General features: G+C 41.7%; 1 protein-coding gene across 1 annotated transcript in view; it reads right to left on the bottom strand.

The window, feature by feature from the left end:
• Nucleotides 1–231: 231 nt before the first annotated feature.
• Nucleotides 232–15,105, bottom strand: part of LOC123425900 — a 73,697-nt gene continuing 58,823 nt past the window's right edge. The window contains exons 9-11 of the mRNA XM_045109662.1: nt 947–1,291; nt 733–883; nt 232–293 (exon numbers count right to left, since the gene is read on the bottom strand). Coding sequence (XP_044965597.1) covers nt 232–293; nt 733–883; nt 947–1,291 — 558 coding nt within the window. The remainder of the gene's footprint in view (nt 294–732; nt 884–946; nt 1,292–15,105) is intronic.

Here is a 15,105-nt window from a genome sequence, read left to right on the forward strand (position 1 = left end):
ATATTATTACTGTTACATATGTTTTATCATATAGCACTTCGAAGTAGACCTCGCACAACTACAGAATATGTATATCTTTTCCATAAAAACCATTATTTCAGACTATGTTCAATACAGAATAATATATATAGCTGACTCAGAAGTTAAATTTCTTGATACAAAGTGTGTGACTTGAGAACTTATCTACTTAATAATACATTTCTTGGTACAAGTGCACGGAAGTCATCACAGTCAATACACATGTGCACCATCACAATACCTTACCTTCACTTTATTCCAATTGTAAAAGTCAGCAGGTTCAGACAAAATAATTTTCAGCGGATGTCTAAATGTGGTGCCTCTATGATATCAGCACACAAAGTGTATCAGAAAGATGGCTCCCACGCAAGAAAAGGTTCCTTGAATCCAACAAGAACAACACGAGATTACATATATGCAATGCCTAGTCCAGTCAAAAAAAGGTCCGAACATTACATGGAGTAAATCATTGACAATCCTTTATGATGATCATAAATCAATCTAAAAAACATTAGACTGCTCATTTATATACCAAACTGAAGAACATCAGACTGCAAGCAAGATAACCAACTGAGCAGACTGCTCATTTATATACCAAACTAAAGAACATCAGAACAAGTCCTCACTCATTTACACACTAAACATTGGACACTGGAAACAGGGTTGTTTATTCAGTTCATCAGGAATCGTGGCGTTGAAACCAGAAAGTACCTGGATTCTGCAATGCATCGTTTCTCAAGATGCCGACGAACTGGGCCCGCGTTTCCATGTGGTCAGAGGAACCTAGATTTGTCTCCTTGCACTGAGTGCACCATGTCAGGTTCCTGGACCAGCTTCCACCCCGCAGGCCAACACTAAAACAAAGCTTCAGTCATCTTCGTTGACACATAACATCAAACAGATAGCGGGTAGAGAAGTTGGCCGTCACCTCCAAGTGGAGGAGCCACTTGTCGGACCCGTCCCAGAACCCCGGGAGCCAGTGGTACCTAGGCGGGGTCCCGTCCACGCACGCGGCGCCCTTCTCCCTGGCGCCAACGACGAGGGTGACGTCCATGAGCGTGGGGAACTGGTGGTCGTAGGACGGGTAGGACGTGGTGGACGGGGTGGAGGCATCACGGGAGGGGGTGGGGAAGAATGCGGCGGCGGAGGCGTCGTGTGAGGGGCGACGAAGAATGCGGCGGCGGAGGTTGGGACCAGCTGCGGCAGGGACCGACAGTGGCACCTCGGTGAAGGCTGGGACTAACACTGGCGGCGGCTTGGTGGAGGATTGGACCTGCGGCGGATTGACGGAGGCTAGGACCAGCGGCGGCGGTGTGTAACCCTAGCGGCGGCGGCGGCGTGTAACCCTAGCGGGTGCACACGAGCTGCGGGCGTGGGTGCGCATCGTGGGTGGGGGCGTGGCCGGCCGAGTGAGGGGTGGAGTGGATAGTGCAGGGATAGATGCGGTGCTGTGGTGGATGTGTGCCACATCACGGATCTGTGGCATGTTTTCTTTTTTGCCGTCTGCTCCAAAAACACAGATGGCAAAAAATTTGTCTTTGCCGTCATATGTTTCTATTATAGATGGCAAAATTTTCCATTGCCATCATCTGTTTTTATCACAGACGGCAAAATATTTTTGTCGTCATCTGTTTTTATCACAGACGGCAAAAATTTTCTTTGCCGTCATGTGTTTCTATTACAGACGGCAAAATATTTCTTTGCCGTCAGCAATTTTTACTATAGACGGCAAAATATGTCTTTGCCATCAGTCATTCTTTGCCGTCAACAGTTTTTTATTATAGACGGCAAAAATGGTCTTTGCTGTCATCCACGAAAAAAAGATGACGGCAAAGATCTTCAAAGACGGCAAATTACCTGATTCCCGTAGTGAGAGATGAATATGTGAGTTGCAAGTTTGGCACACATTTAAGACGATGTGGAAATTGTTTCACAACTAATGCCACCTGGAACACCATAGTATGATGGTGTGTCCAAACATCATAGCCGCACCCTATTAGATATGGTGCATACTACAATGTCTCTTATTCAATTACCACTATAGTTTTGGGGTTATGCATTAGAGACAACCACATTCACTTTAATAGGGTACCACGTAAGTTCCGTTGAGATGATACCGTATGAACTACGGTTTGGAGAAACCTAAGCTGTCGTTTGTTAAAAGTTTGGGGCTACGATGCTTATGTCAAAAGGCTTCAGCCTGATAAGATCGAACCCAAAGCGGATAAATGCATCTTCATAGGATACCCAACATAGTTGGGTATACCTCCTAGCTCAGATCCGAAACAAAAGTGTTTGTTTGAGAAAATGGGTCCTTTCTCGAGAAAGAGTTTCTCTTGAAAGAATTGAGTGGGATGATGGTGGAACTTGATGAGGTTACTGATGACGAGATGATGTATATACTTCTCGCACCTCGTTGGTTACCCCAAGTGGAAGGTTGAGATGTAGTCAGCAGCAAGTTTTCCCTCACACAAAGACTTTAAGGTTTATCGAACTAGTAGGACTCCTAGGATCAACAAGTAGGTGTCCGCTGCCCCTGTCTAGCAGAAGACGTGGACCTACACACACACACAAATAACTTTGCTCCCAATGAGTACAGAGAGGTTGTCAATCTCTCCGGCCTTGTAGTTTGCAAAGAATCAAAACACAAGAGGGAATAGTAATAGTGATTGCAACAGAAAAGTAAAGGAAAGCAGTAAATGGAGGTGTAAACAATGATGGTGATATGAACCGGAGTCACATGATGTTCACTAGTGATGTCTCTCTCCCAAAAGACGATAAACAACTATGCTTGGGTAAACAAATTACAGTTGGGCAATTGACAAAATTATGAACGCACCGCAATGCTAATTATGCTACTTGATATTTAGAGGTTCAATAGTAAGGGACAGTACGCCAAGAAAAGTAGACCGTTTATTCATCAGCATCTACTTACTAATCATCCACCTTGAGATATCTATCGAGAATATCTCGCCGGTATTAAGTTGCGAGCCCCACCCAAAGTGTAAACTCAAAGCAACTGCATTAACGAACTATGTGTAAGGTAAACAATCCTTGCAATCGTGGTCACAAGGACCGTTATTTTCTCCCTCGTGGCAACAACACATCCCCTAGTCTCATGTTTCTGTCACCAAAGCTATACATCGAGGGGCATGAACCCACAAACATGCATAACGCTCCCCCTTGGAGTTACAATCTACTACTCAGCCAAACCAATAAATAGCAACGGAGAACATGCATGAATCACTAAGGAACATAATATAAAAGGATAATCAAATATATAACTCATAACAATCTGAACATAATCTCATAATCCATCGGATCCCAACAAACCGAGCATAGCAATAGCAAGAGAATTACATAGATGCCTTGATCATGTAGGGCAGGTCACAAGGACTAACCACTGAAGCACAAGATTGGAGAGAGGACATCACATAGCTACCGGTCATGGACTCATGGTTCAAGGAGGACTACTCACGGCAGGTCCAGGAAACATCCATGGCGGTGGAGAAGCTCCCGGAGGTTAGTTCTCCCTTCGGCAGGGTGCCGGGAAGAGGTCTCCTGACGCTCCCGTTCTCGGAAGCACTGTGGCGGTGGAATGATGGAGAAATTCGCGATTCTGGATCCCTTATAGGGTTTTACTAGTCAAGGGGTAAATATAGACGAAAGGAGGGCACCGGAGGAGGTGGGACCCACCGAGGCAGCCTCTTGGCGCGGCCAGGGGGTAGGCCGCGCCCACAGGTTGCCTAGGGGGCCCGTGGCCCCCTCTGGTCCATCTTCGGTGATCTGGAAGATTCCGGTACGCTGATTTTTTATATATTTTTCTCGGGATTTTTCAGGCTTTGGAAAATTGGGTAAAAGCCCCTACAAAATAGACATCAGCAGATAGAAACTGGCACTGGGTGCACTGAGTTAGTAGGTTAGTCCAAATATGTGTAAAATGATATAAAAGTGTAGCAAAACATATAACAATGTCACCCAAAAGATGATGGAACAAGCAGAAATTATAGATACGTTTGGGACGTATCAACATCCCCAAGCTTAATTTCTGCTCGTCCTCGAGTAGAGAAATGATAACACAATAATTTCTATGGTGACATGCTAACACACATATAAGAACTTCAAAGTAAAGCAAGTGAGATATACAATTCAAGTGAAGATAATAACAAGCAAGAGTCTATATCCAGTATTGAAAATAGCAAAGTAAGAACATAAAGGTGCAAGAGCTCTCGGTGTCCGTGACTCGAATGTCTCCAAATGGTGTTTGCGTGCAAGAAGTGGGAGATGGGTTGAGATCATAATAAAACTATTTTTAATTGAGAACTCAATCTACTAAACCTCACACTTGGTGTCCTTCCCAATCTTATTTTGACTCATCCCCAGACCACTAGTCAGGCACAAGTCAAAATGATCCTCTCCCTTTCGACTTTGAGCACTCATGCAATGGATGAGTGTAGGCAAGATATGTTGGCACTTAGGATGGCAAATAGAATAATGATGGGGAAGGAAGACAAAAAGGTGTGAAAGGCTCACATCAATGAGGACAACCATAGGCGAGAGAAAGCCAAATGATAGATATGATGTGAGGAGTAGGGATTGCCATGTAATGGATGCACGTATGAGCTAAGGTAAGCTCTCCAATGGAACTAGTGGGGGTGCATCCAACTTGTTTTCTCATGAAGACCTAGAGCTCATTTGAGGAGGCTCATCATTGGAATATGCAAACCAAGTTCTATAGTGTAAGGGTCCCCACATAGTTATGCATGAATGATAATCTCTATGTAGTACAAATATAGCAATGGAGTACGACTGTGGATCTTTCAAAAGGAATAGTAGTGTTGCCCCCTTCTCTCTTTTTATTTCTTTATTTTTCTTTTTTTCTTTTTTCTTTTATTTTTTGTGGCCTCTTTGGCTCTTTATTTTCATCTCTCATTTGTCCTCTTTGGGATCTTTTGTTTTGTCCTCTTTGGGATCTTTTCCTCACTTAAGGGCAACACTCTATGTTTTACATGAATAAAAAGAAGATCATCACACTTTATAAGAAGTACTCAACATAAATACAAGTGAAAACTATCATGATGTATGCAAATGTATGTCTCTGCCAGTGTAGAAGGATATGCAATGATACTAGCGCGTCATGTAGCAATAATTTGGGCAAGGCCCAACTATCATGCGGCTCTACGATCAAGCAAAAGCATGTATAACATGAAGATCAAGTCATGAGATGGTGTATGTTGCATGGCAATGTATCTTGGAAAGGCTATGGAAATGCCTTAATAGGTAGGTATGGTGGCTGTTTTGAGGAAAGATATAATGAGGCTTATGTATGACAGAGCGTATCATGTCATGGGTTTGGATGCACCGGCAAAGTTTGCACCAACTCTCAAGATGAGAAAGGGTAATGCATGGTACCGAACAGGCTAGCAAAATATGGATGGTGGAAGTGCCAACAATCGAATACTCAAATTAGTCCGAAGAACACATACACTTATTGTCGATAACTCTCTATCTAGTTAGGAAATTCACAAAGAGACAAGTACCTCGAGGAAAAGTGTTTGGGGGTTTGGTTATCCTTGAGCATCCTCGACTCATGGTAACATGAGGGTACTCTATATATTCCAACCACTCCAGATGTTAGCAATCAGTTTAGTAGCTAGAGTTCACAACTATTTTCTAGTTTTTCAAAATCACACGGATTTCCCAAAATAAGACACCTGTCACTAATAGGCTTAAGACCTTGGCACCAATAGTACAAACATTACTCAAATCAATACATCAAAACAATTGCAAGTTACTACTATACTTAAATAGCAACCTCAATTACCTACTCATGCAAGACACACAACTCAGTGCAACGAGCCAACTCTCTAAACAAGATAAGCATGATAACTCAAGAGAGTTCCAAAAGCAACCTAAATAAAAGCTCTTAAAAAGATATAGCATGAAAACTAAGAGCTAGGCATGACATTATCTATGTAAAGATAAAGGACACACAAAAAAGATAAGCATGAAAACCTATGTTGGGTTCTAGAGTGGAATGGAGCGTGTTTCTCTCCCAAACAAGGTAGTCTAGGTTCCGACTTGTTATGAACAGCAAGAAAAACTAAAACAAACTAAAAAGTAAATAGCGGGACGCTCCAAGCATAGCACATAACATATGAAGTGATAAAAATATAGCATGGAGATGACGAACTGATGATTGTTGATAGAGAAGGGGATGCACGGGGGCATCTGATACGTCTGAAACGTATCTATAATTTTTGATGGTTTCATGTTGTTATCTTGTCATCTTTGGATGTTTTATGTACCATTTATATCTTTTTTGGGACTAACTTATTAATTCAGTGCCAAGTGTCAGTTCCTATTTTTTGTGTGTTTTTGGCTCTTTTCAGATCTGATTTTGGAACAGAGTCCAAACGAAATAAAATCCCCAAAATATTTTTTTCCCGAACGGAAGAAGATCAAGGGGCTTGAGGGCCAAGCCAGGAGAGCTAAAGGGGGCCCACAAGCCCTGTAGCCGCCACCAGGGGGGCGGGGGCTACCACGCTTGTGGCCTCCCTTGCGCCCCCTGACCTAGCTCCTTCGCCTATATATTCCCTAAAATACAGAAAAAATCAAGGGAATCCATGAAAACACTTTTCCGCCGCCGCAAGCTTCCGTTTCCGCGAGATCTCATCTGGAGACCCTTCCCGGTGCCCTACCGGAGGGGACTTTGGAGTTGGAGGGCTTCTACATCAACATCATCGCCCCTCCAATGACTCGTGAGTAGTTCACTTCAGACCTACGGGTCCGTAGTTAGTAGCTAGATGGCTTTTTCTCTCTCTTGGATCTTCAATACAAAGTTCTCCATGATCTTCATGGAGATCTATCCGATGTAATCTTCTTTGGCGGTGTGTTTGTCGAGATCTGATGAATTGTGGATTTGTGATCATATTATCTATGATATATATTTGAGTCTTTGCTGATATCTTATATGCATGATTTGATATCCTTGTAAGTCTCTCCGAGTCTTGGGTTTTGTTTAGCGAACTAGATCTATGATTCTTGCAATGGGAGTAGTGCTTGGTTTTGGGTTCATATCGTGTGGTGACCTTTCCCAGTGACAGAAAGGGCAGCAAGGCACACATCGTGTACTTGCCATCAAGGGTAACAAGATGGGCTTTGTCGTAGATATGAGATTGTCCATCTACATCATGTCATCTTGCTTCAGGCATTACTCTGTTCTTTTGGACTTAATACACTAGATGCATGCTGGATAGCGGTCGACGTGTGGAGTAATAGTATTAGATGCAGAAAGTATCGGTCTACTTGTTTTGGACGTGATGCCTATAGATATAATCATTGCCATAGATGACGTCACGACATTGTGTGGTTCTATCAATTGCCTGACACTAATTTGTTCACCCACCGTCTACTTGCTTTCATGAGAGAAGCCACTAGTGAACACTACGGCCCCCGAGTCTACTCACACCTATCGTTTCCAATTTCGCTTTTACTTTGCTTTGTTACTTTGTTGCTTTCAGTTCTCACTTGGCAAAGAATCTATAAGGGATTGACAACCCCTTCATAGCGTTGGGAGCAAGCTTTTTGTGTTTGTGGAGGTACTTGTGATACTCCTTCACTAGATCGATACCTTGGTTCTCAAAACCGAGGGAAATACTTACCACCGCTGTGCTACATCACCCTTTCTGCTTCGAGGGAACACCAACGCAAGGCTCCAAGGCCACGGGGGAATCCTTTGCATATTTTCCTAGGAAGTCCCTTAAGGCGTAGTCGTAGCAGAAAGATTCCTGGTGCCGTTGCTGAGGAGTATCAAGACAAGAATAGTCTCCCGTCAGCACGTATTTCTGGCGCCATTGGAAGGTCTTTTGTTGCAGTAGCAGAACTATTTCTGGCGTCGGTGCCGGGGAAGGAGAGATCTATCCAAGTAGGTCTCACAAACTTATCTCTTGCATTTACCTTTTTTGCCAGTTGCCTCTCGTTTTCCTCTCCCCCACTTCACATTTGTCGTTTTCATTTGCCTTTCTCCTTTGCCTTTTTCGTTTGCCTTTTTCATTTGCCTTTTTGTTCGCCCTTTTCTCTCGCTTGCTTTCTATTCGCTTGTGTGCCATGTGCCTTCATTATGCTTGCATCTTCGCTTGCTGAAAATCTAGTGATATGGATCCTCACCCACTTGCTAATCTCTTTAAGAGATCCAGTTATGTTGATCCAATTGCTAGTAAGTTGAGGGCACTTGACTATTTTTATGGAGTTTTGCTTGAGATGTGTGAATCTGAAAATTGTGAGGAAGAAATTTGTGAAGTGATTCACGAGGGCTCCTTGGATGAAAAGCATGATTACAATGGTTTCACTATAAATTCTATTAGTGACAATCATGCTAAAAATATGCAAAACCCTAAGCTTGGGGATGCTAGTTTTGCTATGTCCACTACTTGTTGCAATAATCATGATTGGGGTGATGATCTTTCTTATGATCTTGAAAATTTGTTCAAACCTCATGATGAATATGATATTTGTAACAATATTGAAAGTGGGATTGGAGAAGTCATGACTGTAGTTGATGATAATCCCACTATTTTTGAAGAGCGTCCCTTTGCATGCATGTGGATCATGAAAAGAATATTCTATGGGATAGCTATATTCTTGAATTTGAATATGATCCCACATGTAATTGCTATGAGAGAGGAAAATATTGTGGTATAAACCTTCATGTTACCAAATCACCTCTCGTGATGTTGAGATTGCTCTTGTCTTTTTCTTCTTCCTTGCATATGGCAGCTATTGGTTGTCTTGACAATTTGTTTTCCTATAAAATGCCTATGCTTTAGGATGCTCTCATTGTGCTTCAATTCTTGTCTTTTGTGAGAGCATCATTGAATGCCTAGCTAAGGGCGTTAAACAATAGTGCTTGTTGGGAGGCAACCCAACGAATCTATCTTTTTTCTTTCTGTTTTGTGTTTTACACACTTTCATAATTCTGTTATGATTGTGTTTTTTGTGTTTCTTTTTTGCGTTTGTGCCAAGCAAAACCGTTATGATTAGTCTTGGGGATGATCGTTTGGTCATGCTGGAAAAGACAGAAACTTTCTGCTCACGAAAAGAATTTTCATTTTTTTCTATAAGATATTTTGAGTTGATTCTTTTTTCTGCTGATTGCGACGCAAATTCTTCAAACTTTCGTAATTGTTCAGAATTTTTGAAGTACCAGAAGTATACGAAGTATACAAATTGCTACAGACTGATCTGCTGTTAACAGATTCTGTTTTTATTGAGTTGGTTGCTTATTTTGATGAAACTATGGATAGTATCGGGGTGTATTACGCATGGAAGATTGAAAATACAGTAACCCAACATCAACATATGTAGAATTTAATTTTGCTACAGTACCTATGGAAGTGGTGGTTTGCTTTCTTATACTAATGTTATCACGAGTTTCTGTTTAAGTTTCGTGTTGTGAAGTTTTCAAGTTTTGGGTAAAGTTCTTATGGACAAAGAGATAAAGAGTGGCAAGAGCTCAAGCTTGGGGATGCCCAAGGCACCCCAAGAGATTCAAGGATGCCGTAAAAGCCTAATCTTGGGGATGCCCCGGGAAGGCATCCCCTCTTTCGTCTTCAAATCCATCGGTAACGTTACTTGGGGCTATATTTTTATTCACCACATGTTATGTGTTTTGCTTGGAGCGTCTTGTATCGTAGGAGTCTTTTATTTTTGTTGTGTCACAATCATCCTTGCTGCACACCTAGAGAGAGACATGCACTCACCGTGATTTTGTCGAGCTTCACTTATATCCTTTGGTAGACAATTCAGCTCACATGTGCTTCACTTATATCTTTTGAGCTAGTTGATTTTGCTCTATGTGCTTCACTTATATCTTTTAGAGCACGGCGGTGCGTGGCTTGGTAGTTGATCTATGCTATGAAAGTAGTCTCAAAAGGGGTAGTTATCCAAAGGGATATGAAAACTTCCACCTTGATGTGCATTGAATAGTTAGAGAAGTTTGAGTCATCTCAATTAGTTTTGAGTTGTGGTTGTGGTAATATTGAAGTTATGCTAGTAAGGTGTTGTGGATCTAGAAATACTTGTGTTGAAGTTAGTGATTCCCGTAGCATGCACGTATGGTGAACCGCTATGTGATGAAATCTGAGCATGATTAGTCTATTGATTGTCATCCTTTGCGTGGCGGTCGGGATCGCGCGATGGTTTATACCTACCAACCCTTCCCCTAGGAGTATGCGTTGAATGCTTTGTTTTGATTACTAATAAAACTTTTGCAACAAGTATATGAGTTCTTCATGCCTAATGTTGAGTCCATGGTTTAGATGCACTTTCACCTTCCACCATCACTATCTTCTTTAGTGTCGTGCAACTTTCGTCGGTGCACAAAACCACCCATATAGCCTCCCTCAAAAAAGCCACCGTACCTACCTACTATGGCTTTTTCAAAGTCATTCCGAGATATATTGCCATGCAACTGCCACCATGACATGTGCCACCACTTCTACATTGCCATTGCATGATCATAAGATAGCTAGCATGATGTTTCAGTTAATGTCTATGCCATGCTAGATCATTGTCACGATACACTACCGAAGGCATTCCATATAGAGTCATCGTTGCTCTAAGTTTTGAGTTGTAAGTGTGTTGATCATCATTGATGGAGCATTGTCCCATGTGAGGAAATAAAAGAGGCAAAAGATGCCCACCAAAATAAATAAATAAGATAAAAAGAGGCCAAAGAGCCCACCAAAAAAATGATGATGAGAGAAAAAGAGAGAAGGGACAATGCTACTATCCTTCCACACTTGTGCTTATTAAGCACCATGATCTTCATGATTGAGAGTCTCTCGTTTTGTAACCACCATATAGCTAGTGGGAATTTTTCATTACATAACTTGGCTTGTATATTCCAATGATAGGCTTCCGCAAAATTGCCTTAGGTTTTCGTGAGCAAGCAATTTGGATGCACACCCACTAGTTTTCTCTAAGAGCTTTCACATACTCCTAGCTCTAGTGCATCATTTGTATGGCAATCCCTACTCATTCACATTGATATCTATTGATGAGCATCTCCATAGCTCATTGATATGCCTAGTTCATGTGATCATCTTTTCCTTGTTTGTCTTGCAACCTCCACCACACTCCACACCACTTATAGTGCTAAAACCATGGCTCACGCTCATGTATTGCGTGAGAGTTGAAAAAGTTTGAGAAAGTAAAGGTGTGAAAACAATTACTTGGCCAATACCGGGGTTAAGCATGATTTAAATTTGTTGTGCAATGATGATAGAGCATAGCCAGACTATATGCTTTTGTAGGGATAACTTTCTTTTGGCCTTGTTATTTTGAAAGTTCATGATTACCTTGCTAGTTTGCTTGAAGTATTATTGTTTCCAAGTCAATAGCAAACTATTGTTTTGAATCTAATGGATCTGAACGTTCACGTCACATAAGAGCACTTACAAAGGACATCTATGCTAGGTAGCATGAAAGCATCAAAAATTCATTCTTTATCACTTCCCTACTCGAGGACGAGCGGGAGTTAAGCTTGGGGATGCATGATACGTCTGAAAGGTATCTATAATTTTTTATGGTTTCATGCTGTTATCTTGTCATCTTTGGATGTTTTATGTACCTTTTATATCTTTTTTGGGACTAACTTATTAATTCAGTGCCAAGTGCCAGTTCCTGTTTTTTCTGTGTTTTTGGCTCTTTTCAAATCTGATTTTGGAACGGAGTCCAAACGGAATAAAATCCCCGAAATATTTTTTTCCCGAACGGAAGAAGATCAGGGGGCTTGAGGGCCAAGCCAGGAGAGCTACAGGGGTCCCACAAGCCATGGAGCCGCCACCAGGGGGCGGCGGCTAGCAGGCTTGTGGCCTCCCTGGCGCCCCCTGACCTAGCTCCTTCGCCTATATATTCCCTAAAATACAGAAAAAATCAAGGGAATCCACAAAAACACTTTCCTGCCGCCGCAAGCTTCCGTTTCTGCGAGATCTCATCTAGAGACCCTTCCCGGTGCCCTGCCGGACGGGACTTTGGAATTGGAGGGCTTCTACATCAACATCATCGCCCCTCCAAAGACTCGTGAGTAGTTCACTTCAGACCTACGGTTCCGTAGTTAGTAGCTAGATGACTTCTTCTCTCTCTTGGTTCTTCAATACAAAGTTCTCCATGATCTTCATGGAGATCTATCCGATGTAATCCTCTTTGGCGGTGTGTTTGTCGAGATCCGATGAATTGTGGGTTTGTGATCAGATTATCTATGATATATATTTGAGTCTTTGCTGATTTCTTATATGCATGATTTGATATCCTTGTAAGTCTCTCCGAGTCTTGGGTTTTGTTTGGCCAACTAGATCTATGATTCTAGCAATGGGAGAAGTGCTTGGTTTTGGGTTCATACCATGTGGTGACCTTTCCCAGTGACAGAAAGGGTAGCAAGGCACACATCGTGTACTTGCCATCAAGGGTAACAAGATGGGCTTTGTCGTAGATATGAGATTGTCCATCTACATCATGTCATCTTGCTTAAGGTGTTACTCTGTTCTATTGGACTTAATACACTAGATGCATGTTGGATAGCGGTCGACATGTGGAGTAATAGTAGTAGATGCAGAAAGTATCGGTCTACTTGTTTTGGACGTGATGCCTATAGATATAATCATTGCCATAGATGACGTCTCGAATTTGTGCGGTTCTATCAATTGCTCGACAGTATTTTTTTCACCCACCGTGTACTGGCTTTCATGAGAGAAGCCACTAGTGAACACCACGGCCCCCGGGTCTATTCACACCTATCGTTTCTACTTTCTCATTTACTTTTCTTTGTTACTTTGTTGCTTTCAGTTTTCACTTGGCAAACAATCTATAAGGGATTGACAACCCCTTCATAGCGTTGGGAGCAAGCTTTTTGTGTTTGTGGAGGTAGTTGTGATACTCCTTCACTGGATCGATACCTTGGTTCTCAAAACCGAGGGAAATACTTACCACCGCTGTGCTACATCACCCTTTCCGCTTCAAGGGAACACCAACGCAAGGCTCCAAGGCCACGGAGGAATCCTTTGCATATTTTCCTAGGAAGTCCCTTAAGGCGTAGCCGTAGCAGAAAGATTCCTGGTGCCGTTGTTGAGTAGTATCAAGACAAGAATAGTCTCCCGTCAGCACGTATTTCTGGCACCGTTGGAAGGTCGTTTGTTGCAGTAGAAGCATCCCCAAGCTCAGATCCTTGAGTCTCCTTGAATATTTGTTGGGGTGCTTGGGGGCATCCCCAAGCTTGAGCGCTTGACACTCCTGTATCTTCTTTCATCATCTCCCATCGCATACTTGAAAACTCCCTTCATACGAAACTCATCATAAGCTGATTAGAGTGGTTAGTACCCTTAATAAAATAATTCATTACCTGCTGGAAATAAATATTTTCATGAATAACTATTGTTTCTCATGATTGCCTAAGGGTTTTTGCAAACAAAAAGTAAGTTTAGGATTTGCAAAAGAATGAAAACGCAAAACATGGCAGAATATGTGAAAAGAAGAACAACATGTAGTAAATAATTTATTCGGGGCACTTGTGCAACTCAAATAAAAAAAACTCAGAACTGATGCCAGAAAGGAAATTATATAGAGCATGCTGTCAAAACAATTCAGATCAAAAAGATGATTTGCTGATTTTTGGCGAATTTTTCCGTCAGGCGGACATAATCTGTTTCTCGACAGGATGTCACAATTTTTGAACTTTCTTGCAATCAAAGGCTATAACTTGGCACAAATCTTAAAAATAAAGATACAATGATGTTGCTACAGTAGTAACAAGCATCAAGACCACTAAAACAGAAAGTAAAAACAAACTGGGTTGCCTCCCAACAAGCGCTTTCTTTTATGCCTTTGAGCTAGGCATAGTGCAAAAAGGGGGATCAAGATTCTCCGAGGTCATCGGAATCATAAAAACCTTCAAACGGATCCTCAACAAGTTCATCCTTATTTTTCCTAGGGAACGGGTACATACCTTTCACTTTCCCACGTAAGCGTATGTGTCCATTACCTATATAATTGAAGCCTCTCGTGGCTTAGAGGAAGTCCCTTCCAAGCAATTAATATGTTTCCTTGGCTTGGATTCAGGATGAAGAAATCAACCATTGCATTCCTTTTAGACAATGTAACCTGGACATCTTTTACCTTTCCCTGGATTTCAGTAATGTCCCCATTAGCATGTTCATGATAAGATGAAAAATCATCCATGTCTAACCAGAGAGAATCATAAACAACTTTTGGTATTCTAGAAACCATGGATCCAAAATCACAATATGCAAGGAAGTCTTGGTTAGAGATGCTAATTCTAACAAAAGGCTCCCAGTCATCATCTATTTTAAAAATTATTTCCTTATAAACCATGGGTTTCTATATTTCTCTTAAATCTAGAGCATATATTTTTCTTTCAATGATAGCAAGTTTATCTATAATAGTGTCAAATCCATGATCGTAAACAAAGTAATTGGGTAGACTAAAAAGCAAAGGTAAAAGATAGCATGCAACTCACCTATCTTGAAGACTGGAGTCCCCGGCAACGGCGCCAGAAAACTTTGCTTGATGACTAGATGATGTATATACTTATCGCACCTCATTGGTTACCCCAAGTGGAAGGTTGAGATGTAGTCAGCAGCAAGTTCTCCCTCGCACGGAGACTGTAAGGTTTATCGAACCAGTAGGACTCCTAGGATCAAAAGGTAGGTGTCCGCTGCCCCTGTCTAGAAGAAGACCTGGACATGCACACACACAAATAACTTTTCTCTCGACGAGTATAGAGAGGTTTTCAATCTCTCTGGCCTTGTAGTTTGCAAAGGATCAAAACACAAGCAGGAATAGTAATATTGATTGCAATGGAAAAGTAAAGGAAAGTGGTAAATGATGGAGGTGTAAACAATGATGGTGATATGGACCGGAGTCACATGATGTTCACTAAATATGTCTCTCTCCCAAAAGACGATAAATAACTACGCTTGGGTAAACAAATTACAGTTGGCCAATTGACAGAATTATGAACGCACCGCAATGCTAATTATGCTACTTGATAGTTAGAGGTTCAATAGTAAT

Source organism: Hordeum vulgare, chromosome 2H (assembly GCF_904849725.1).
Source record: "Hordeum vulgare subsp. vulgare chromosome 2H, MorexV3_pseudomolecules_assembly, whole genome shotgun sequence".
NCBI lineage: Eukaryota > Viridiplantae > Streptophyta > Magnoliopsida > Poales > Poaceae > Hordeum > Hordeum vulgare.